The sequence below is a fragment of the Choloepus didactylus genome, chromosome 3 (assembly GCF_015220235.1).
Source record: "Choloepus didactylus isolate mChoDid1 chromosome 3, mChoDid1.pri, whole genome shotgun sequence".
Lineage (NCBI taxonomy): Eukaryota > Metazoa > Chordata > Mammalia > Pilosa > Megalonychidae > Choloepus > Choloepus didactylus.
The window spans coordinates 26,687,978-26,712,278 of NC_051309.1; the positions used below are offsets into that span (position 1 = coordinate 26,687,978).

The window sequence follows — 24,301 nt, forward strand, 5'->3', positions numbered from 1 at the left end:
ATTTCATCTATACTTAATACCTAGTGCTTTAAGCAAGGATAAGTATGAGGTTTCTTTTAAATAAATTTTAAAAAATTCCCGTAACTCAACCTAAGAATAAACAACACTTTTCTTTTTCTTAAAATACTCCTTAATTATGATGGAATTCTGTGTATTGTTTTTGCAACTGTTCATGTAACTTTGACTTTATTTCAAAAAAAAAAAAAAAAAAATACTCCTTAGTTTAAATATCCATGATTAAAGGGTGGAAACAGTCTATCCTGGGCTTCCTAGAGAGGGAAGAGTTGACTTCTGCACAGGTCACCAAATGCCAATATCACAAATTATGGAAGCCTCAGCCTTGGGGCTGGACATCCCCGCTCTAGCTCCCCAAAAGAAAAAAAAAAAAAGTTTTAATAGAGAGAGAGGAACCTATTGAATCTCCATAGGACTCTCAGGCCCCAAGTATATATTCAATAGTATTTAATAAGACTAAATAAGCCACTTTTTCCCTAGTCAATGTCCACAAATCTACCTGCCTTGTTACAGGTAGAGATACATTTGTAAATCCAAAAGGGTGGAATTGTTGATTCCAATAGAAACACTTCAAACCTTTTTTTCCTTTACAATTTGAGCTCAGTTTGGGCAGACTGGACCAGCTGATCGATCATGGATGTAGGCATAGGCATGGGGGCTGTTAGAAAGGAAATACTGCAAGGATGTCTTTGGAATCTGGGAGGAAATTAGCAAGAGGCTGAAATTGGCTCAACCTTGCTGGGTCTTTCACTGTGTTGAGTGGAGCATGAGGCCAGATGGCCACCTTAGACCCCTACGAATCCTTCTGCTAGCAATTGTTATCTAGCATGTACAGAAACATTGATCAAAATGAACAGGATTTGATTCTGCCCAACCTGATACAAGTGAAAAGGAGGTTTCCAAAGCAAAAGGAGTTGAAAGTGAATGTTGATGAGCCTCTGCCGAACCCAAGGATCAAAGTGAAGCAAGTCGAACAGGAAAAGTTGCAGCTGTGGAGGGAAAACCTAAGACCCAAAGATCTAAAATACTTTTACAAAAACGCAACCCTTTTGTCCCCAGCGAAACCAAAGTAATGGTGGTTTTCCTGTAAAACTCTGTAGCTCCAATAGTTCTGTAATTTGGAGTTCTTTCATAGTTTTCCTTCAGTGTGATATTTTCTTCCCATTATAATCACAGGTAATTAACAAGAATGAAATTTTAGAGCTAGAAAGGGCTTTAGAATTCATCTGGCCCAGGATAAAATATAGGTTTTCCTTCTAGTAACAAGTCTGATAAACTCACTGGGGCTGCCTGGAGTGAGTTCTGTGATCGATTAGTCATGTGTGCCACGGGTAGCAGAATGTGCAGTAATGTAGAACCAGTGCTATAGGCCATTAGTGGATTTGCGGGTAGCAAAACCTAGATTGAAAGAGGTTAAGTGGCTCGCCCAATTTCCTCTAGAATGCAAGCTCCATGAGGGTGGGGACTTTACTCCATTCACTATGCTACCCCCAGAGCTTAGAACATCACCCAGCACACGATAGGGGTTTCATACATTTTCGATGAATGACTGAATGGATATAGTTATAGCCGAGACAGGATTTGAATCTGTCTCCCTTTCTCCCCACACTTCCCACAATTCTGTGATGTGCCCCCATGCTGCCTAAGCCACACAATAGGCTCTCTTCTCTCAGATCCTTCCCCCAAATCCATTCCTTTGACTTTTCTTAAATGACGAAGTCAGGTAGGAAAAAGGCATCACTAAGACACAAATAGAAAATGCCAAGAAAACCGTTCATGTCTGGAATCCACCCCCTAACCATCTTGTTTGTTTTAGCTCCTCAACTTTTAAAGCAGGAAGAGGCATTAGATATTAGATATTTTGGACATGAGAAAAATGAGTTAGTGATCACTGATGGTTGCACAACTAATAAGAAAGAGGCTTAGCTGGGATTCCACCCCAGGGCTTTCCACTACAAACCAATGAGCTTTCTATGAAACCACAACACATCTCACACGTCCGTCCAGAGTACCATGGCTGATATTCATAGCCATTCATAGCCATTCTGGGCAGCTGGACTGGTTTTTAAAATGTTGACATATTTCCATCCTGGTTGATCGATCATTTATCACTCAAGCTGCCTTGAACCCTCCAAGGCTTCATCACCCACCCTGTGCCATCCTTTAAGGGAGAGCCTGCTCAGCAGGGGCCTCCACCCTACTCTGTTTCAGCCCTAAGACCAGCACCCAGCAAGACTGCTGATGCACCCAGACCTCTTACTGGGTTTTAAGTATTTTGATTATCACCCCTGAATGGGGGGAACCACCTAGAGCACTCTGTGGTTTGGCCAAGTGATCAGAATCTCAACACACACCTTGCCCCAGGGAAAGTCCCATTTTCATGTGACAAAGCCCTATCAGGATGTGTTTCAAACATGCCACAGTGGTGCAGCCAAGATCGTCAGCCCAGATGGGGAGAAGTTAGAGATAAACTTGACATAAGGTAAGTCTGTGCCTAAAAACCTATAAGTGGAATCTGGGGGAAAAGAAGCTAAGATTTTTCAACTTGGAGAAGTAAAGCCAGAAAGCAGTTATCTCAGTCAAGCTCCCCAAATCCAGGACATTAAAAAGGCAGTGACGACCCAGTGTTTAATTTTCTTTAAAGCTGAAGCCAGAGAACATAAAACTCCACCTGCTATCATCTGTGATTAAGGTGAGAACTTTACCCAAAAAGGATGCTAGGTGGTTTTGCTGCTTTGAATCTGTTATGTACCCCATAAAAGACTATGTTCTTTTAATCTACTCTTGTGGGGGCAGACATATTATGGGTGGGATCTTTGGATTAGGTTGTTTCCATGGAGATATGACCCACCCAATTGTGGGTGGGATCTTTTGATTAGATTATTTCCATGGAGATGTGACCCTGCCCATTCAAGGTGGGTCTTGATTAGTTTACTGGAGTCCCTAAGAAGGCTCAGGGAAAGAGAGACAGCTCAGAGCCGACACAGACCTAGACGCTTGGAGATGCAGGCAGACATTTGGAGACGCTAAGCTAAGAGACGAAACCCAGAGTTTGCCTCAGAGAAGCTAAGTGAGAACCCACAGATGCTTAAAGAGAAAGCCACTGGAAACAGAAGCTGAAAGTAATGCAACCCAGGAGCAAAGGACCAGCAGACACCAGCCACGTGCCTTCCCGGCTGACAGAGGTGTTCTGGATGCCATCAGCCTTTCTTCAGTGAAAGTACTCTCTTGTCAATGCCTTAGTTTGCATGCTTTTATCGCCTTAGAACTGTAAATTTGTAACCTAATAAATCCTCTTTATAAAAGCCAATCCATTTCTGGTATACTGCATTCTAGCAGGTTTAGCAAACCAAAACAGTGGTGAAGTGGGTTACTAAGGAAGTCTGTGGAATATTCACTACCAGGGTGTTAAGGATAACATAAATTCCACTCCTAGCAATTTATCCTCCAAACATCCTCATATGTGTGCACAAAGACAAGGATGTTCAGTGAAGCCTTGTTTTCAGAGAAATGGACTAGAAATGACCTGCATAGCCATCAGCAGAGGACAGGTCAAATAAATTATGGCCTGGCAAGCAACAGAATGGTAAGCAGCTATTGAAAAGAATGAGGTTGCACAATATGTACTGATACAGAAAAATCTTTACTGTATTGTTAATAGGGGCAGAACAGAGTTTGTAGAATCCTCCCATCCTTTCTCTCAATTTAATGCTTATATATGCTCAGAACATTTCTGGAAGGAGATACAAGAATCTATTGCTACTGAGGTTGCCCCTGGGAAAGGGCTAGAGGACCAGGGTCAGAGAGAAGTTTAGTCTTCCCCATAAACCCTTTCACTCTATTCAAATTTCCTAGCAGGAACATGGAACAAAATCCCCAAGCATTTCCTTGCAGGCAGGGAGAAGGAACCAACTGCATCTCAAGGCCTCCATGCCCTGGGCTTCCGTGGCCGTGCAGTGCAGCCGATCCGCTCCAAAGAGGCAAAGTCCAGTGGATGAGGAAAGCAGGATGATTCACATGGGTAAAAATTCCACTTAAAGGAATCATTCCTTCTAATTTAGAAGCTGGGCTAGGGCTGTATTAGCATATTTCAGAGAGGTGGCAGACAAAGCCGAAAGACTCAGAAAGGCTTGGACTCCAGTAAAACAAGCTGCCTGAGCCCGAATGTTCCCCTAAATAAGGAGAGAATGAGAATAATACTGTCTTTCCCATGGGACTATTGTGAGGATTTAATGAGACAATGTGCATAGAGAAAGTGCTTTGAAAATTGTAAACGGCAATGCAGATGATAGGCATTCATTAGTGTTATTACTGAAAAATCCAGACTACCACGATTTACTGAGGGGAAAGAAGGAACTAAGTCTTTTTTTTCTGAAAGTGCCAAATATATAACTCCTATAATTAGAAAAAAGTATAGCCGTGTCATGTCATTGATTGAAAACTCCAGCCACATTTTCACAAAAACAGGTAAATCCTGGCTCCAACAACCTGACCTAACCTTCGATCACTTTGTTGTAATGGAATTTTGTTATAGGAAATCGCATGTCCAATCTATTGGATCTGAAGATGAGAATGAAGTTTTAGTGAAAGAAAAAGAGACTGTAAAAGAAGGAGACTGCCACATTCCCCCAGAGTTTCTGATCCGGGAGCAGAGAAATGTTCTCATAGCCACACACGAGAAGAATTTTTAACGCCCCCTGGCATGGCGTTTAAGAACCTTTGAAGCATGGCCCCAACCTGCCCTTCCAGTCTTACATCCTGAATGACCCATCCCACACCTGCAATTCTGCTGTGAACAGATAGAGGACACACCTGCCTCTCCACACTGCCACCCTGCAGACATGACAAGTGCTCCTCACCACACTCCTCCTCACTAAGCCAGACTCAGCCTCAGAAGCCTTCTCAACACTAGGCTCAGCCAACTGGGGCTGGCACACAAGTTGGAACCTATTTGCCATCCTGACACACCGAGGCATGTAAGCTCGTCACCATTTCCCCATTGGGCTGCGTTTTCCCCTCTCTGTGCCACATCTCCTCCTTTCCCCTCTGCCTGGCTGCCCTTCCCTCAGTTCTTCTGACTGTGAAAACTCGGCTCATCCTTAAAGTCTCTGTTCAAATGTCACTTCCTCTGTCAAGAAATCTAGCAAAGTGCCTAGCACATCAAGGTTGCTCAGTAACTTTTTTCAATGAATGACTTACAATAAAAAAATAAACAGCTCTGTGACACCATCCAGCAGTAAAGTCTAATGATTACATGTGGGATCTGGGAACCAAACTACCTGGGTTCAAATCCCAGCTCCAACATTAATAGCTGTGTGACTGTGAACAAGTTACTCTGACTCTCTGAGTCAGTTTCCTCCTCTGTAAATATAGCAGTAGTGTATTGGAGGGATTCAATTAAATACCCACATAAAGCACTTAGCACAAGGCCTGGGACACAGTGAGTGCCCAGTGGGAAGTGGCCGTTACATTTGGTAATGGTGTTTACCCCTCACATAACCACCTTAATCAGAGGGACCATGTCACCAGTAATCAGTACATCAGAGGTGTTCAACCAGTGAACGTGATAAACATCATAGAAGAGCTCCCAGTAGAGGCTCTGAGAGCCAGAAGGTTGATCTGGAGAGTTGAGAACTCATTTATGATTGTCAGGGCAGGGGAGTGGGGAGAGGTGAAAATGTGCAGTGGTTATTGAAATACGGGTACCATTTGCCAGGAAGACGTGGATGATAGGGGACAGGAGATGGAGGGGGGCAGAGACGGCAGCTATTCCAGGTAAAAGGACCTGCTTTAGCAAAGGCATAAGGATGGGGGAATCACAGCCTCAAACTACGAAGGCAAAGTGAGCTTGCATGTGGTTGCAAGAGAGACTCATTGGCAAGACTCATCGAACAGGAGCCTGCAGCCTGGATGGGCATGGCTGAAAAGAGTCCTACCTGCAAACCTAGGGAGCACGTGCAGGGGACGACTGACAGGCCCTAGGGAGGGCACCAGCTGCCCCCCTAACCTAATCATCCCCCTCTCCCTCCCCAATGCATCAACATGGCCCCACGTGGGGTATCGGGATATTGTCACACTGGGACCTTCACACATAAGCATAAGGGAGAAAGCTGTCTTCCCTGTGATCTGAGAATTCACTCACTCAACAGACAAGTGCTCACCACAGGCCACCATGTGCCAGCCACGGGGCACCTGGGGCACAAAAGTGAACAGACCAACAAGGACCCTCGGTTCATGGGGCAGGTATTCTAGTTGGGGGGATGGAAGGAGGCACAGACAACACACAAATATTCAATTAAATAGACTGGATTACAGTGTCAAGGGTGACAGGCTGTGAAGGAGGTAAAGCAGAATAAAGGTGGATAGTGATGGGGTGATGGTGAGGTGGCTGGGGGGAGGCGGGGTGGCTGTGAATGCGGGAAGTGGGCCACCGGGCAGTGATGCGGAGGAAGGGCACATCAGGTGGAGGGCTCAGTACCTGCAAATGTCCCAAGGTAGGGGTGACTGTGGTATGTTCAAGGGGAAGCAGGCAGCCCCATGCAGCTGGGGCAAGTGGGCACAGGGGAGCGTGGCAGGGGATGAGAAGCAGGCAAAGGGGGACGGAGTCCAGATCACGAAGGCCACGGCAAGGCACATGGGCTGATCCTAACCACATGGGAGGAACTGGAAGATTCTCTAAGCAGGGGACGGTATGATCTACTTGGCACTGGCTGCCGTGGGGGGCATGGGTGGGGTGGGGGCAAGGGTGAAACTGGGAGGGCATTTGCAGGAGTCCAGATGAGGAGGCTGGTGCCTGGGAGCAGGATGGAAGCTGTGCACGTGGCGTGGATGACTGGACATGTGATATGGTCTGACGGTGGAGGGGAGAAGCCAAGGTGGACCCCAGGTCTGGGGCATGGGCAGCCAGCCTGCGGAGTTGCATGCAACCTGGAGTGGGACAACAGATATGCCCAGTCCCCTTCCCCAAGGAAACAGACAACGGGGACTGTGGCCCCAGGTGTGGTCTGGCTAGAACGCAGCAGGAACAGGTGCACCAGGAGGGCAGGTGGCCGGGCCCACGTGCTCTGGAACGCTGCTGGCTTCTGACCCGGGAAAGGTCACTCTGCAGGCCTGCTGCCTTGCCACCGAGAGCCAGGCCTCGGACCTGGCGCGGGTCCCCGGCTGGGGAGATAAACTGCCGAGGGCCGCGTCTGGGCACACAGGGCCCTCACTGCAGAATCCTAACCTAAGCTTTGGGTGGAGGGGCTCTCAGGACAATACCCATCTAACCGGAGCACAGACACCTTGACTCTCTCTCTCTCTCTATTAACAAAAAAGAAAGTGAAAGCCAGTCAGGGGCACTTTGGTTCAGCTGCAGAAGCCATAAGGGGTCGCCAGACACTTGACACAGAAAGTATTTTCCCCAAACCCCACCTCAGGGATGGATTCAAACTGTGGCAGGCGCCAGCCGTGAAAGGCACTGCCAGGGCTCACTTACGCCATCTTGCTGTACTGATTTGACTCCTGTTCATTAACAGCCAAGTAAAGAAGTCCCCGCTAAGAACAAGCAGAGACTGGATGGACCCCTTCCGTCCCCACGGCCGTCATCAAGTACAAAGGCTCAGTCACTTCCCAGCCAGGCTGCTGCAGAAGCTCTTCTGATTTGTCTTTTAAAGAGAGGGAGAGGAAATAGGCCCCTTTGGGGATAAACAAGTCGCAGGTTTCGAGGTTGTGTGGGGACTCCTATTTTTGTGACTTTAACTCCTAAAAAGGATTTCCTCCGCATTCAGATTTTCTTCTATTTGTTCTCACCCCAAAGGTGGTGCTCTGAAGAAGGTGGGGAGAGAAATCTCATTGTGCAATTTCTCAGCCTCATGAATAAGGGAAAGAACAACAAAAGAAAGAAAAGCCATTTCACATCTTAAAGGTATGTACGGGAGCCCTAAGATCTCAGCCACTTCAGAAATAATTTCATTTGAAAACTTCCCAGCCAGCAATTCAGTCATTCTTCGGTGAGAAATACACGATTTGCCAAACATGAAATGGAATCATTAAAGCCTTCACGATGTCGGAGGCAAAGCCAAGCCAGGGCTGCCTGAGACCCGGGCCTCATGCTCCCCACAAATGAGGGATCTTTGTGAAAGGCATTTCAGACAGACGCGAGCATGGGGCTCTGCCTGAAAGAGGGATGCACACTGATCATCAAAATGCAGGCAGCTCGACTTACATCAGACATTTAATTACCCATCCCACCCCCAAAGTACACACAGAGAAAAGGGGACTTTTCTTCTCCTAGATATCTTTGTACTTAGAGTCCCACCCAAGCACAGAATAAGCCAAACACAGAACAGGGCTATTAAAACAAATTGTAGGATCAATTTGTATAGAGCCACATGCACACACATACACAACACAGTATACACAGGTGCATGTAAAAATCTGGTGAAATCCAAATAAGGTCTGTGGTCTAGTTAACGGTACCAGACTATGGTAAATTTCTTGGTTTGGATATTGTTTTATGGTTACAGAAGACATTCCCTTTAGGGGGAAGCTGGGTGAAGGATGCACAGGACCCTCTGCACCATTTTCGAAACTTCCTGTGAGTCTGATTATTTCAAAATAAAAAGTTAAAAAAAAAAAACACATCAAACTGGCTTCAGACCAACTATAATGCAAAGTTGCACCAGCCCTTTAAGTTTTCATTAAATGTATAGCTGCTTTGGGGCTGCACTAAGAAATAACTATAGCCATGTTTCCCCATAAATGGTTGGGCAGAAATCATATCTCAGAGGTGACAAGAAGTTGATCATCAGAGGAAGAACTTGGAGCACCACATCCTTAAGTTACCTTGGCCCACACCAGTCCTGCCAAAGACAAGGAGGTGTCAGGCAGAGCTACTGGTAGAGTTTACTGTCACAGCCCTAAGGATTTCCTTCACCTGCAAAACCTGCTGGGTTGGGGTGGCAGAGGGGACATCAGGTCTGCCCTGGTTCAGAGATGTCCTCAAGCTTTAGAGTGCATCAGAGTCAATGGGAACCTATTTAAAATGCTGATTCCAGGGCACTGCCACCCATACATCCTGATTCAGTAGATAAAGGATGGAGCCTAAGAATCTGCATTTGCAAGACGAGCCCTGGGTGATTCTGACCACACTTTAGGGAGAAGCACTGACCAGGGCTCCGCATCCACAAAATATTCCTCATCCAAATAGAGAGCTTCAGACCTCCTCCAGCCTCCAGTATTTGCCCTGCAGAGGCTGTGACCATGGGCACTTTAGGATTAACTGTGGAGTTTGGACTCATTGTCACCCTGTTTTTACTGTGTGTTGGTTATGTGCTAAGCAATGAGGCCTCATGTCATCCTCACCATACTGCTATGTGTGTGTTGCTTGTTATCCCCATTTTACAGAGAAGAAAACTGAGTCTCAGAGAGTTCCAAGATTACATAGGTAGAAAGTGGCAGAGCCCAGGTCTGCTTGGCTGAAAAGCTCAAGCTGTCAACCACTCTGTCACCCCACCTCCCTGGCTGATGCAAAGGGTTCCCCCAGTTCTCATCTCCTCTGGGAGAAAATACCTTGCTTAAAAATAACTGAAAGCTGAGTTCCTAGAGGGGTTTTCCAGTTTCTCCTGGAGGGTTTTCTGCTTTCTTAAAGCAGATCTAAACCTCTCAAAGAATCCTTTCTGTAGCCCTTCACCTCTCCCTCACCTTCATCTTCAGTCTTATTCTCTCCTAATCTTTCTTCTCTCTGTTTTTTCTTTTCCCCTTCTGTCCCCAAAGTCCCACATTACAGGACCTGTGTGGGGCAGCAGAGAGGCTCATGGGAGGGGCCCTCCATTTTCCTGGGTTCTCTGGCTGCACATAGAAGAATTTTCTCCTGCCAGCCTATTATGGGACCATCTGCAGAAATGAGAATTAGTTTCCTTGCAAGGCAAATGACCTACCATTTTCAAGAGGACACTGGGGAATCCTGTTTGCCTGAAGTTTCCAAATATAAGCCATGTTCCACTCAAGGCACACTCGATGATCTTTGAAGGGGCGCTCAAAAGGCGGGACTGTCTTCAGCAGAGTGTAATTCTTTGCTACAGCACGCAGCAAGTTTTCCTCCCATTTAACATTCAACTCTTCACCACTAAATTTGTGAATAATCCAGGCGCGGAGTAACACCGCCGACACCGAAATGGAGTGTCTGATGAAATAGTCATCTCTGTAAACCATGATGCTCGGAAATTTCACATGCACTATTTGTGTCCTGCTGGTGTGAAGATGCTTCTCATTCTTCCACCTTTTTTTATACACGGGAATACTACTTCTGAACTCAGATGAGACGACTGCTTCCAAATTGACAACACAAGGCTGAGAGCATAAATACTCAACCGAGACTTGAGAAACGTTGCGAACATTTCCTTCAAAGATGGTAAAATAAATAAAGTCTTTGTAAGCCATGCTCTGGTCAGCTCTGGGTATCACCGACGTAGTCAGGGAAGTCTGCCTACCCAAAGACGGCACAAAATTCTGAAAAGGAAAAAAAATAAAATAAACAAATATAGAAAGGATTAAAATCATAATTACAGAGATGTGAATCATTATCTTCCTTGGATAAAAAAAAATCAATCTACATAAAGCAATGACTGTGGGTGATAAAAGATGGCAAAACCAACACTGATTGGAGAAAAACGAATGCGCACACACACACAAATGAAGATGAGGCCACATTAAATTCTCTCCACAGACTCAGTAGCATCTGCTGATCAAAATGTGACTTTCAAAGCTACGTGGTAGTCATTCCAGAGCTGGTTTCCAAATGGAGGAGCGAGTTCACAACAAGTCCAGCAGCAGCTGAAACTGCATTCAGCGAAAACGAGACAACACAGCTTCAGACGTTTTCAAATAGTAGTCCTGACATCAAATGGTGGTCAGAAGCTGCCAAATCTAAAAATGGGAGAAAAGTTCAAAGCGCACCCCAGAGGGAACGCTAGAGGAATGCCAAATGGCCCCTTTTTCTCCCCATAAGTTCGGAGCCAACCAGCAGGAGGTCTCCATTATTACAAAGCAAACGCAGTCAAGCTTGGACCACGGACCGTGTTGTCTAATTCTTTCACCAGTTGACGCTGCATGTGCCAGGAAAGATTTTAACGACATGTTTATTTATCTAGTTCTTTAAATGTTGAAGCCCTCTCAATATGGCCATTTCTGCCAGAAGAAATCAGGGAAGTTTGGTCATGAAATCAAGGCAATGATTTGAGAATATAAGGCACTGAGGCACAGGTGCTAAGAGCTCTTCAAATAGGACGGTGTGATTCAGGTATTCAAACACAGCAGCAAAGAGGTAGCTTTAGTTATCTCCAAAGAAGGAAGAAACATGGATGGACACCTTCCTTCAGTTCTGGCTTAGGGCTGTAGGGGAGGCAAAAGTAGGTAAGACGCAAAGTCTGGCATCAGGGTACCATGTTTCCAAATAACTGTGATATAAGGCAGAACTTGCTAATTATGCCAATCAAACTCCAAGCCCCACGGGAGCATGGCACCAGGTGAGAGCAATTCTGACTATGGGGATCTGGGACAGGCGTGATGAGAGGAACAGTATTTCAGTTGGGCTTTGAGGGATGAACAGAAGTTCATCAGGTAGAGAAGCAAGAGAAGGCACTGCAAGTGGTATGAACAGCATCAGCAGAGGCAGGACAGGAAAATGCAGGTTTATTTTGGGAACAGCAAGTACATTGGTTTGGCCACAGAGCAGAATGGGAGGAGAGACACAAAAGGACATGGAGCTAGAAGACTGAACAGAAAAGAAGGGTTCTGGTTCTGGAGGCCATCGAATCCCAGCCCAAGGAATGTGGACTTCATTCTACCAACAGCAAAGAATCAATGAAGGTTTCAGTAAAAGGGTGTGGTGCTTCCCTTTTGTAGCACTTGACAAGCCATTAGAAATAAGAGCAGCAGTCCATTAGAAAAATGAGCAAACAGACCGTTCATCAATAAGTAAATTCTGACTCATGGTAAGACAAACGCAAATTGAAACTACACTGAGATATCATTTTTAACCTACCAGATCACCAAGACCAAAAAGCCGAGTAATCTACGTACATACCCAAAGAAATTGAAAACACAGACTTAGATACTTGTACACTAATGCTTATAGGAACATTATTCACAATAGCCAAATGGTAGAAACAACCCAAGTGTCTGCCAACAAATGAATGGATAAACAAAATGTGGTAAATACACAAATGGAATATTATTCAACCATAAGAAAAAGTGAAGTTCTGAGACATACTGCAACCCGAAAAAACATTATGCTCATTATAACGAGCAAGACACATAAGGACAAAATGTATATGATATCACTTTTAAGAGATAACTAGAAATAGCAAATTTGCAGAAATAGAAAGTAGATCAGAGGCTACCAAAGATAGGAGGAGGGATGGAGGGGGAGTATTTGGGGGAAAAAATAATAAAATGGAAAGGAAAAAAAAAAGCAGTCCAAAAACATACTGTTCTGGCCAAAATATAGGAAAGCACAGCCGCTCACGTCCTGCTGGTGGGAGCAACCTCTACGGAGGCCAATCAGACAGTAGCTATAAAAACTATAAACGCACTCACCCTCTGGCCCGGCAATTCTACTTCTAGGATTTTATCCTACAAATACACTTGTTTGTACAAAATGTTGTGTGTATGCGCTTCTCACTGCAGCACTAATAGCAGAAAATGTGAAACAACCTAAATGTCTATCAAGAGGGGATGTGAAATAAATTTTAGTGCATCCGTTCATGAAATACTATACAGCTATAAACAAAAGAGGAAGATCACATACAGATAACAGAATGAGCGCTAAAGTTGTTTGTTTTTTTTTTCTTTTGAATTCTTTTTCATTTGGGTCATTAAAAAAGGAAATATATATAGAAATATACTTAAATACACTTGGCATTGGTTGCTTTTAGGGAGGAGAACAAGGTGAACAGCAGACACTGGAAAGAGAGACCTGCACTGCACATCCTTTCTTTCGATTTTGCATCCCATGAATATTTTTTCCAAAGAGGTGGGGATGGGGGAGACACAGTCCTAAAAGGTGAAATGGAAAACGAAGCTTCTCCAAATGTCAAAGGTTGGATATCAGGGCTGGCCGTTCCTTATGAATAGTCACGGGAAAGTTGTGGGAAGGAACACGTCAAGAGGAGTCACAGGCCAAACTGTCCGCCCCTGCCAGGAGAGGTTTAATTCTTTTATGTTCTCATTTATACTGCCAAATTACAGGGGGGAACGAATATAAAATACTCTTATAATGAGGCTTAGAGTGTCAGAGCCGATGTGCTGCTGGGCCAGCCCCTTATTTTACAGAGGAAGAAACACGTGGCGCAGCCGCTGGGTTGGCTCCCTGTCTTTACTCCCACTCTCAAATTCCACACCACATGGCACATGACAGCAAGATGCAAGTCACTATTTCCTTACCACCTGGGAACTCGGGGCTGATTTCTGCTTTCCCATGAATAGAGATACACCCAGCACTTGTCTCATAACTTGTGGTTTATTCATTTGGCCAGCTGTGCCACGAAGTGACACCCCCACCCCCAGCTCCGTTCTCAAAATGAGAATCAAGCTGTTCAGCTCCCAAGAGAGTTCACCCAAAGCCAGAGGTGGCTGGTGACAATGGGAGCTGGGCCAGCGCAGCAGCTGACGGTGGGCTGGGGCTCCTCATTGCAGAGTGGTGCCCCAAACGCTGCCCTTACCCAATTCCCTGGGAAGGAGACGTTTGCTTGTTTCATGACAATGGGGAGCACAGGATCCAGGACATGCCATGGTATAGTAAATACCACATTGTCTTCTTCTTCAAAGAACGACCGACAACCTCGTCCCCATTCTTTTCATGTATACCTTAACACACTCATTCGTGAATTTTTCTAGTAACATTTTTTAATACCAATGCTAGTAACACCAATAAAACCCCTATGAAATGGAATCCTGGGGGAAAAGCAATTTGATTTCACTGGATTTCACTGAAAAGTGCAGTTAATAACCATTTTCATTATTTTACATCTTGTGGCTAAAAATGCACCCATCCACCGTTTCCGCGTTAATGAGCACAGCACGTGGAGTCTGGTTTCGATTTTCCTTGATGACCAAAGACTTTCCAGACGTCAGGCTCATCATTGCAGAGCTCAGGGGTGTCAGATAAGGATGGATAAAGGTCTAGAACACCTGAGTACCCTCTCTAGGGCCTTCCCTTGGAATTGTGTTTTACAGGAAATCTCCATAGACTCATAGGAGGATTATTTTATTTTGATCTGCCTCAAAGTCTTAAGTGCACTAAAAGTAAATCCCAGGTGATTTGGGATTTTTATTCTAGTAACATATATATGAAGCTCCCTTCTTTTTGAAAGAAACAATACCGAGACGGCAACAATATGAAGTTATGCCTAATTAGGTTATTTATCCCATTTCTCCTATATGTCAATTCTTTAAAAAAGCCTATCTCCTGTCACTTTGCATTCTTCAAAACTGTCTAAAATAAGAGCTTGGTTTCTAGAACAGTGGTTGGCAAACTGTGGCCCACAAGCCAACTCCTGGCAGCTGCCTGTTTTTGTAAAGGAAGTTGTATTAGGAACCAGCCACGCTCATTGGTTTGTGTGTTGCCCGTGGCTCCTTTCATGCTGTCACAGCAGCGGTGAGTAGCTGCAGCAGGCTCCAAATGACCCACAAAACCTAAAATATTTACCGTCTGGCTCCTTTTTACCAAAAAACTCTGACCTCCAATCTAGAACAGCGTTGTCAAATAGAAATATAATGTGAGCCACAGAGGTATTTGGGGTTCTAGGCCTACACCATCCAGAATGGCAGCCTTAGTCCTAGGGAGCCTTCAAGCACTTGTAACTTGGCTGATCTGACTTGAGATGTCCTGTAAATAAAATGCAAACTGGATTTCAGAGACATGGTATGAAAAGATAAAATGCAAACTACCTCATGAATAAATTTTATACCAATTACATGTTGAAACGATAATATGTAGACATCTTGAGTTTAATAAAATATATTATTAAAATTAATTTCACCTGTTTCTTGCCTACTTTTTTAATGTAGCTACCAGAAAATTTAAGATTATTATATATGGCTTGCCTCTGTGGCTCACATTATATTTCTATTTGACAACGCTATTCTAGATTGGAGGTCAGAGTTTTTCGGTAAAAAGGAGCCAGATGGTAAATATTTTAGGTTTTGTGGGTCATTTGGAGGCTGCTGCAGCTACTCACCGCTGCTGTGACAGCGTGAAAGGAGCCACGGGCAACACACAAACCAATGAGCGTGGCTGGTTCCTAATACAACTTCCTTTACAAAAACAGGCAGCTGCCAGGAGTTGGCTTGTGGGCCACAGTTTGCCAACCACTGTTCTAGAAACCAAGCTCTTATTTTAGACAGTTTTGAAGAATGCAAAGTGACAGGAGATAGGCTTTTTTAAAGAATTGACATATAGGAGAAATGGGATAAATTACCTAATTAGGCATAACTTCATACTGTTGCCATCTCGGTATTGTTTCTTTCAAAAAGAAGGGAGCTACATATATATGTTACTAGAATAAAAATTTTTAAAAAAAAAATCATAGAGCTGTATAACACAAACAGTGAGCCCTAATGTAAAATACAGACTATAGTTGACAGTATAATTATAATAATATTGTTTCATCAATTATAACAAAGATACCACACTAATGCAGAATGTTATAACAGGGAAAACTGTGGGGGGAGGGATATGGGACCTCTGTATTTTCTGCATGATTTTTCTGTAAACCTACAACTTCTCTTTCTTAAAAAAAAAAATAGGAAAAATAAAGGATCTATGTAGAATGAGAACTTGGAGCTAGGCTGGGCAAAGATGTGTCATTTCATGGACTGAGATGGATTATTCAAGAAGCAGAAGGAGCAGGGTATTATGCGTTGAATTGTGTCTTCCAAAAAGTTATGTTCAAATTCTGATCGCCAGTCCCTTGAACATGACCTTATTTGGAAATAGGGCCATTGCAGACAGAATTAGTGGAGTTAAAATGAGGTCATTCTGGAGTAGGGTGGATCCTTAATCCAATATGACCGGTGTCTGTATAAGAGAAAGAGAAGAAACACAGACAGACAGGGGAGAAGGCCATGGGAAGATGGAAGCAGAGATTGAAGCCTGACGCTGCAAGCCAGGAAAACACCGAGGATCGCCGGCAAATGCTCAAGACAGAAGAGGCAAGGCGAGATTCTCCCCTACAGGTTTCAGAGGAAGCATGCCTCTCGATTTCCGATTTTTTGGCCCCCAGAACTGTGACACAATAAATCTCTGTTGTAAGCCACCGGGTTTGTGGTACTTTTTAATGGCAGTGTCAAGGAACAGAGACAATGGATGACAACTCACTTCCAGCAAAGTGCGACTTCAGGGAGGGGACAAGGTTTTCTTACTGACATTGAGGACCCAAAGAGGTCCTCAGAATCACAGGTTGTGGCTGGTCTGGGGCATCGTCCAAATCCCTGAGCCTGAAGTCCTGTGAGCACCTCTGCAAGGCAGGAAGCTGGCATCCCATGAGCTGGGACAGCCTCGGCAGGTAGTTGTGGCTACCTGAGTCATGTACAAAACCAACACCGATTAACAAAACACCACACTCTAAGTATTGATTAAGCTGAAGCTGACTTCCTGGCTCAAGTCATATGTGTGGTTATGAACCGTTTCGTGCTAGGAAAATAAGGCAATTACCTTGAAGGGTTTCAGCGACAGGCATGACACGTGTCCAACCTTCGGAGGAATTTTCACATGCCAGATTGCATTAACATAAGCTAAAAATTATCCAAAGCTTCCTTTGTTTGGAAATAACGTGGTCAGAGTCCATATCTTACTCATTGTCATGTCTCCAGTGTCTAAGATAAGGCCTGGCACATAGTAGGGTTTTAGTAAATGTTGCTGAAATAAAGGACTCGGCATCGGCGTTTCTGCCAGGGGACTTGGTGCCCTTTCCTTCCTTTAGAAAGTTCTCTTGAGAGGGGGCCCTCGCCACTTCTCTACTCCATCCAGCCTCATTAACTCCTGAAAAGCCCTTACCTTGCTTGGGCCCTGGGGGTCACATTGACCTGGGGAACTGTGAGGTCAAGAAAGGTGGCCCCTCGACACCCACCTTCCCCATTTGGTGTGGCCTCCTCCCAGCTACCGAGTCCCTCCAGATTTTTTGGGCCACCTCCCTACAATCTAGAACTTTTCTGTTTCCCCACACAGACCCCTGTCCATCTGCAAGTTCATCCATGCTAATGGGATAAGGAAAAAAATACTAAGGTAGGGTCAGGTATTTGCATGTCTCTGCCAGCGTTGTGGAGATAATGCCTTAAAAGCACAGCCCAGATGCACCACAGCTGGACTGCAGGCAAGATATTTGGGGTGTAGGGGGAATTTCTGTAACCCTCAAGTTATGTTCCTCATTTAGGCAGCTGCACAGACAGAAGCCACTTGGGGAGCTGCTAATGTGTTGGGCCCACAGACATCTGTTTACACCAAAAGTTAACCCTAATCAAAGTCAAACTTGACAATGATAGGCAAAGTTGCAAAACACGATTCCTTTGCCTTTGTGTAACCGCGTATGTATCACCAATTTTTAAAACGAGGAAGAAAAACAAATAGGTCAGCTGTGTGTTTATGATAGACGATCCAAAGTGGGAGATCTAAATGCAATGAATTCAACCTGGGATTCAAGAAACAGATGGATTTATGTACCTTCAGGATGGAAAAAAAAAAAAACCCGTCAGTACTGCCAAACTTCTTTTAGGATGACTGCGTTTGATCCCTTTAAACAAAATCAATAAGAGACTATTCAAATACCCCTCCCTTGTTCCAAAGCCTTAGTACGTGGAAGGCTCTTTGCTCTGTGTAGTCTCCTTGTTATTTGAGGAAGGGAGTGTTATTTAAGCAAGAGATTGGAAAACCTAAAAATCATTCACATTTTGCTTTGGGAACTGCATTTACACTTACACTTGTACGTGGGTATGAGTGTTGTGCAAACAACAATGGGGTGCCTGCTCCTGTCATTCGTGCCCCTTTCACCCCATCTGTCACCCTAAAAACCCTTGGCTCGCACATGCTCTCTCTCCAAACTGGCTGGAGCAAGCTTTCTATAGGTCAAAAAGGTAATTGTATTGGCTTGAAAAGGCCTACTTTTCCCGTTTCTGCTGACTAGATATAAGCAAAAATTCTGTTTATGTCCACAAAGCATGCAATTAAGCAGAATGAGTGATGATGTCAATAGACTTCAAAATCAAGATGTGCCTAGGGAAACAGCTCCCAGGTGACCAGTTTGCCTTCTCAAACCTGAGAGCTGCCTAGAGAAACACAATGAAAACAATTATTCCTAGTTGTGTAGAATTCATCCAACCCCACAATACTATTTATTATGCTATTTCTTTCTAACCCAAATTGTATGAGGGTAACTGAGATTTGGTTGCGTTTGGTTTCGCTGAATGCCTGTGTGTGCTGGACATTGGAACAGGCGTTTTAAATATTTCATCATATTAACCTCATCCTCACAACAGCCATGCCAGGTGGCCAGCATTCCATTTTTTACAGATGAGGAAATGGAATGGATTCAGAGAGGGTAAGCAACTTGCCCCAGGTCAACCAGCTACTGAAAAGCAAAAGCAAAATTCAAACCCATGGCAGCTAATTCTGAAACCAGTGATGGTGTACCTCTTGCCTTCCAGAAACACCCAAAATGATGCCCTCATGTCACCCACTTACCTCTGCAGTTGTTACCACTTTCTGGTTACAGGTAAGGAAACCTCAGAACTTTCCTCTCTTCCATGTTCAAAGGTGCGGAGCGAGTAGGGAGACTAAACTCCATCATGCCAGTATGTCTGTCTTCTGGGGCAGGTAGATATTACCTTCCACACAAACACACACACCACACAGAGCCAACTCCCCAGGGTTTTTGAGCCCCTCTTCAAGTGAGGGTTGGACACAAGTGAGAACCACCAAAGCAGTCTCATCAGCAATATCTCACAAGCTGCACACAGCTCTCCTGCCCCTCAGTTCCTTTCTCAAGGGAATGGAATGTGCCAATAAACAGGGTAACTGAATTCACTTTAGGCTACTTAAGGTCTACCCATATCTATTTATCTTCACAGCAGATTGCCTGGGTTCTTTATTTCTTCTCCTTTACCCTTTCTTCTGGCTACTTCCTTTGAGCTAATTCATGTGCCTACATTTTTTGCCAACAGGCAGCCAGAAGAAATAGAAGGCAAGAGACAAACCATCATTTGGGAGAGTTTAGGAGCTCTGGATGAACGTGGAAACTACTGGCTGGTATGAAGTTTGGGGGATTATCTCTGTACTCAAATATCTCATAATCCCTTTTGTACCAACCTGGATAATCAAGGGTCCCTATAGCTTGTTTCAATCTTCCTACTTTCAGTGGTAGACACACCACAAGGGGTTAATCAAAACTCCTCAATAAACGATAGTCTGTGGCCACTTACAGAGAATTCTGGACAAGATTCTCACAGCCACCGTCTGCTGACCATACCCACATACATCTGTGCTGCTAATGTCCTCTTATTTCTTTCTCCTCTGGTTGTCTAACAAGCACAAATGTCCACTCTGAATATTTTGGCTCTACAGTTGAAGTAAATAGTGACCATTGTGAGATATGTTTTCTCATTAAAAAAAATACATTCTACACCACAGTAGGGAATGCAGAGTACTGCCTTCCAGAAGTGCCATTGTCACAGCTGGGGCCGTGGCCGCCTCAGGCTGCTTCTAGCCAAGTTTGGAGGAAGGTAAGAGCTAACCGTATAAAAAAATGACAAGTGGTCTGTTGGGCAGGCCAAGTCCCGCGTGGAGAACACTGCCTAGAGCCAGTGACCTCAGTGAAAGCAATTTCTTTACCCTTCACTTTCCAGGCCCTCACCCTCTCAGAGGAGGATCTGTGCAGCTTGATCTTTGGTGGCTTTCGAATTTTCTGGCAGCCACTGGAACTAGGGATCATCTTTTCAGAAATCTGCCTGGCATCGTTCCGTGGATCTTTCAGGCCTCATCACAATTATTCATGCTTTGGCAGTATCCTAGCTACTGTCACACTACTCTTCTTGGGCTGATACTGAAGGTTACTCTGTTCCAGGCTGATGGAGAAGGAAGACACCGTCTCCTCAGGACCCCAGCTCCAGGAAGCATGCTCCCCAAGAGAGGAGAATTTAAAGGAATTGGCTCAGAAAGCCTCTCTCAACCTCTCCAGCCCCCTTGGACAGGCAAAGAGGTATGGAAGACATAGAACAAGAATGGTGCCCAAATCTTGGACAATTTGGATTTGAAATGCATTCCAAGGCACACTCATTGTACACTTGGAAACATGCTCATACAGATTCAAATGCTAAACCCCACCAGCTGCCTCTGGACTATAAAGCTATATAAAGAAAGACCCAATCCTTCACCTCTCCATCAGGAACGGCAAAATATTTTCTTTTGCTTTTTTTTTTTTTCCTTTAACATCCTGCTTCTATTCTGTGGCTTGCACTTCCTACTTTCTACATTTTAGGTTACTTTAGACATGACCTCACATCCTAGCCAATTGCGCAGTAGCTACTAATTGCCAGTGCCTTGCTAATGGCCCATACATTTATGCATTAGGGGAATGGGTTACAAGCAGCAAAATCCAGAGGGCAATAAAATGGCATGATGAAGAGTTGGAGGTCTGGATGTAGACAGACCTGGGATTCAATCTCTGAGTAGCTGTGTGACCTGGGTCAACTTGCTTAACGTCTCTGAGCCCCAGTTATCTGTCTGAATAAGGACTATAATAGCTCCAACCTCATATGGTTGTTCTAAGATTAAAATTGAATAATGCATACAAATAACTTAGCACAATGCAAGCCATTGTTATTACTATTACCCCAGGCTTCCAAATTATGGGAAAGCTTTCTCCTCCTAGCGTCTACATTTCCTGAGATCCTGTCTGGCTATTCTGCTTCACCTGCCCACTCCCACCCCCAACCAATCACTTCCTCCAGTAAGTATTCCTTGATTGAACAGAATGCACATATTTGCATTTTTCCTGTTTCATGTTTTTCATGTATCATGCAGATGTTTGCATTTTCCCCAGCTCACCCACTGAGCTTCTACAAAGCCAGAGTCTTACCTTTCAGTAGTATCTCAGGTGGCACATACTAGTTACACAATAAAAGTCTTTGACTGCCCAGAAGAACCATTCCCAGCCCAACCCTGCTCTGAAGCCCAACCTCTAGAGCAAAATGCCCAGCTAATGGCTAGACCTTCAGAACAAAGTGAGAAGCCCACTTTCTATGCCCGGCTTTTGCTTCCTTGGGTTTGCAAAACCTTCTCATTCAGTTGCAAGATGAATTTCTTGTTTATCAAAGTATTTCTTTTGCAGTAGCCTATCTGGAGCCCATCTGATGGAAGCACACAGAGACAGGAAGCACTGACATTTCCCTCTCCATGATATTTCCAAAATCCATTCTTCCCCTCTCTGCCAAGACACTCATCCATGCTCTAGTTATTTTCCACATTACAGTATTTCCTATAATCTCTCTTTTTGGAGTCTGTCCTCACCACTTCACGATCTCACACTAGTCTGTGCATAGCAGCATTCCCCCCTCTCTGTGATCTATTACCTAAACCCTGCTCTGTCCATACAGAACTTTCATACTCGCTCCACCAAATGTCTCTCTGATCCCAGACCACTTAGGCCTTTAAGCTTTGCTCTTGTTCCTCTGATTTCTTGGGACTCTCAAGAAGTGGTACAGTGGTATCTCACATGGGAATTCTGTACATTATGCATGATTTTTCTGTACATCTACAACTTCTCTAATAAAAAAAAATTTTTTTTTTAAAAGTGGCGCCTCTTTGACAGGTCTTGGGATGTCCAGACCACCTGAACATGGATGTCACACACGCTGCTCTACTACATCATTTCTGCTTCCGTGGGTAACTGGTGCCTCGTGGACGGGGATCATCCGTTTAAACTGAAACTCTTGTCATTTGTCATGGCAGTTTTATTTATGAGCCTGTGTGCTGTAACTCTGTGGCATAAGTATGAAATAATAATATATCTTAAGGGAAAAAATCATTCATGTTAAATAACAACTTCTTATGAAAATATGAAGTAAATCCGACCACAAAATTTGGTATTGGCTAATTTCAAACTATGAGGAAAAGCATGGATTGCTCAACAGGTAGATGGAATGGCAGAATTACAATTTGATTTTTTACACCCTCTTGCATCAAGAAATGAAACATTTGAGAAGTAAAGAGCGTTAAAAGCAAATTTCTTCAGAATCAAATTCAAATTCCTGCCAGTACTGGCTAAGCAATTTTTAGCTTCTAAGAAAGAAAGACTCTCAATAATGACAATGCCACAAATGAAAATAATTCTGGACAATGACACTGCTCAAGTTTTTAGCATTCTGTGAATTTCCTATTACATCAGTTTCATGATTCAGCATTTTCCATTTCATTTATTTACAGTAATATAAGGCGAGATAACCCAAGGTTTCTGCAGGATCCTGGAACAGAAGGTAAATTGGGCAGGAAGGGTGTCACCTTCTGTAAATTTACTATTGTTTAGGAAAAGTCAAAACAGAAGAAGGCCATCAAAGGAACTATTTCCCTGCCCTGTTCTGGGGTCTGCATTTCACTAGTCTTTAAAGGGAGTAGGCTTTTTAAAAATAGGTTACTGCCCTTTAGCTGAGGACTAAAACAGAAACCAAAAAGTGTGCAGATTGTAAACTGACATGCATAAGCCAAATGTATTCTCTGGAATGGCAATGTACAAAACGCTGCTGAAGTCACCACTCGGGCAGAAAGCGTGTTACAAAGAGCTAGATTTCTTTCTGGCATCCACAACTTGGAATGACCAAGGAGGAGTTGAACAGCGCTGAAAATGCCAGGTTCATCGCGGGGTACGACGTGAGGACCGGGTGGAAACTAAAAGGAGGGTCGAGGCGGGTGGCAGGAGCAGGGAGAAAGCGACGAAGTTGGGCACGGGAAGGAAATGAGCTGCGAGAAGACTGTGAGGGAAGCCCCGGAGCGGCGGGGAGGGGTTGGAGAACCTTGCGCGGCGGGGCGAGAAGGGAACGAGGGTAGCGAAGGTCCCAGGTGGAGTAGGGGATGGGAAGGGGCTCGAGGGGAATCTGACCCGGACCTGGTGAGAGTTTGGGAGGGAAAGGAAGGCACATCAGCGAGAGCGCAGCGCAGCAAGTCGGGTCCACTCGCCCCTCTCCGCGTCCCGGGTACCCAATCCCAGATGCCGGGAACGCCCGGGGCGCAGAGGCAAGGAAGAGAGAAAACTAGCGGCGGTGTCCCCGCCCCGCGTGGCGGAGGTCCCCGGCCGCCCCCACCCGCGTTCCCGGAGTCCTGCGCGGAGAGGAGGACCCTGGCAGGGTCCGGCGCTTACCAGGTAGCAGAGCAGGAGCAGCGCGCAGGCAGGGCGGCCGCCGAGGCCCGGGAGCGCGCCGCCGCTCAGGGGGGCCATGGCTGCGGCCCGGGAGCCGACCGCGGGCGGTGGGGGTGGCTGCTGCCGCTGCTGCCGTGGCCACCCGCACCCCGTGTCGCGCCGCTGCATGGCGAGGCCGCCCGGATCCGGGCCGGAACAGGTCACCTGGTGCAGGGACCGGCCCCCGCCCGAGGCGCCACCTTCCCGCCCGCCCCCGGCCGGGCCGGCCGCCGCGCGCGCGGGGCCACCTGCCGCCGCCACTGCCGCTCCCGCCGCCGCCACCCCCGCAGCCCCCGCCGAGAGCCGGCTCCTCCCCGCCTCCCCGTCCCCGTCCCCTCCCTCCCTGCCTGCCTCCTTGCCCAGCCCGCCTCCAGGCCGCTCCCTCCTGTCCCCAGGCTTCCACCCCTGGGGGCAGCCGGCGCCCACGCAGGTGGGGACCAACCCGGTCCCGCCCCCTGGCCGCTGTCCCCCGCCGGGATCGCTCTGCTCCCGGCCCGCCCCCTTCCCTTTCTTTGCTTTCCTCTCCCGCCCCTCGCCGCACTCCGCCTCTCTGCCATCCCCCCCTCCTCTCCCTCCGCTTCCCCTTTTCCCTCGCCCCTCTTCTCCCGATCCCTTCTCTCCCCCCGTTTTTCACTTTCTCCCTTTTCTCCCCGTTCTTTTTCTTCCTAAACCCCCTGCTTTTCTCATTCTATTCCTCCCTCCCGCAACCTCCGTTTCCCCTCCCCTCCGCGCCCCAATCCCCCCACCCGCACCCCTTGCTGGTCGCCCAGCCCAGTTCCGGTCGGTGCAATGGGTTTTTGTTCGGTTGCCTTTTTGGCGGGGGCGCCATCCCCGCAGGACGCAGGGCGACTGGTGCCCCCTGG

The 24,301-nt window shown here is 45.8% G+C and overlaps 1 protein-coding gene across 1 annotated transcript in view; it reads right to left on the minus strand.

The window, feature by feature from the left end:
• SEL1L3 (SEL1L family member 3) overlaps positions 1-23,665 on the minus strand; it is a 124,663-nt gene extending 100,998 nt beyond the window's left edge. Inside the window, exons 1-2 of the mRNA XM_037829527.1 lie at positions 23,400-23,665; positions 9,936-10,506 (exon numbers count right to left, since the gene is read on the minus strand). Of these exons, the coding sequence (XP_037685455.1) occupies positions 9,936-10,506; positions 23,400-23,567 (739 nt within the window). The 5' untranslated portion in view covers positions 23,568-23,665. The remainder of the gene's footprint in view (positions 1-9,935; positions 10,507-23,399) is intronic.
• Between the last annotated feature and the right edge of the window lie 636 nt (positions 23,666-24,301).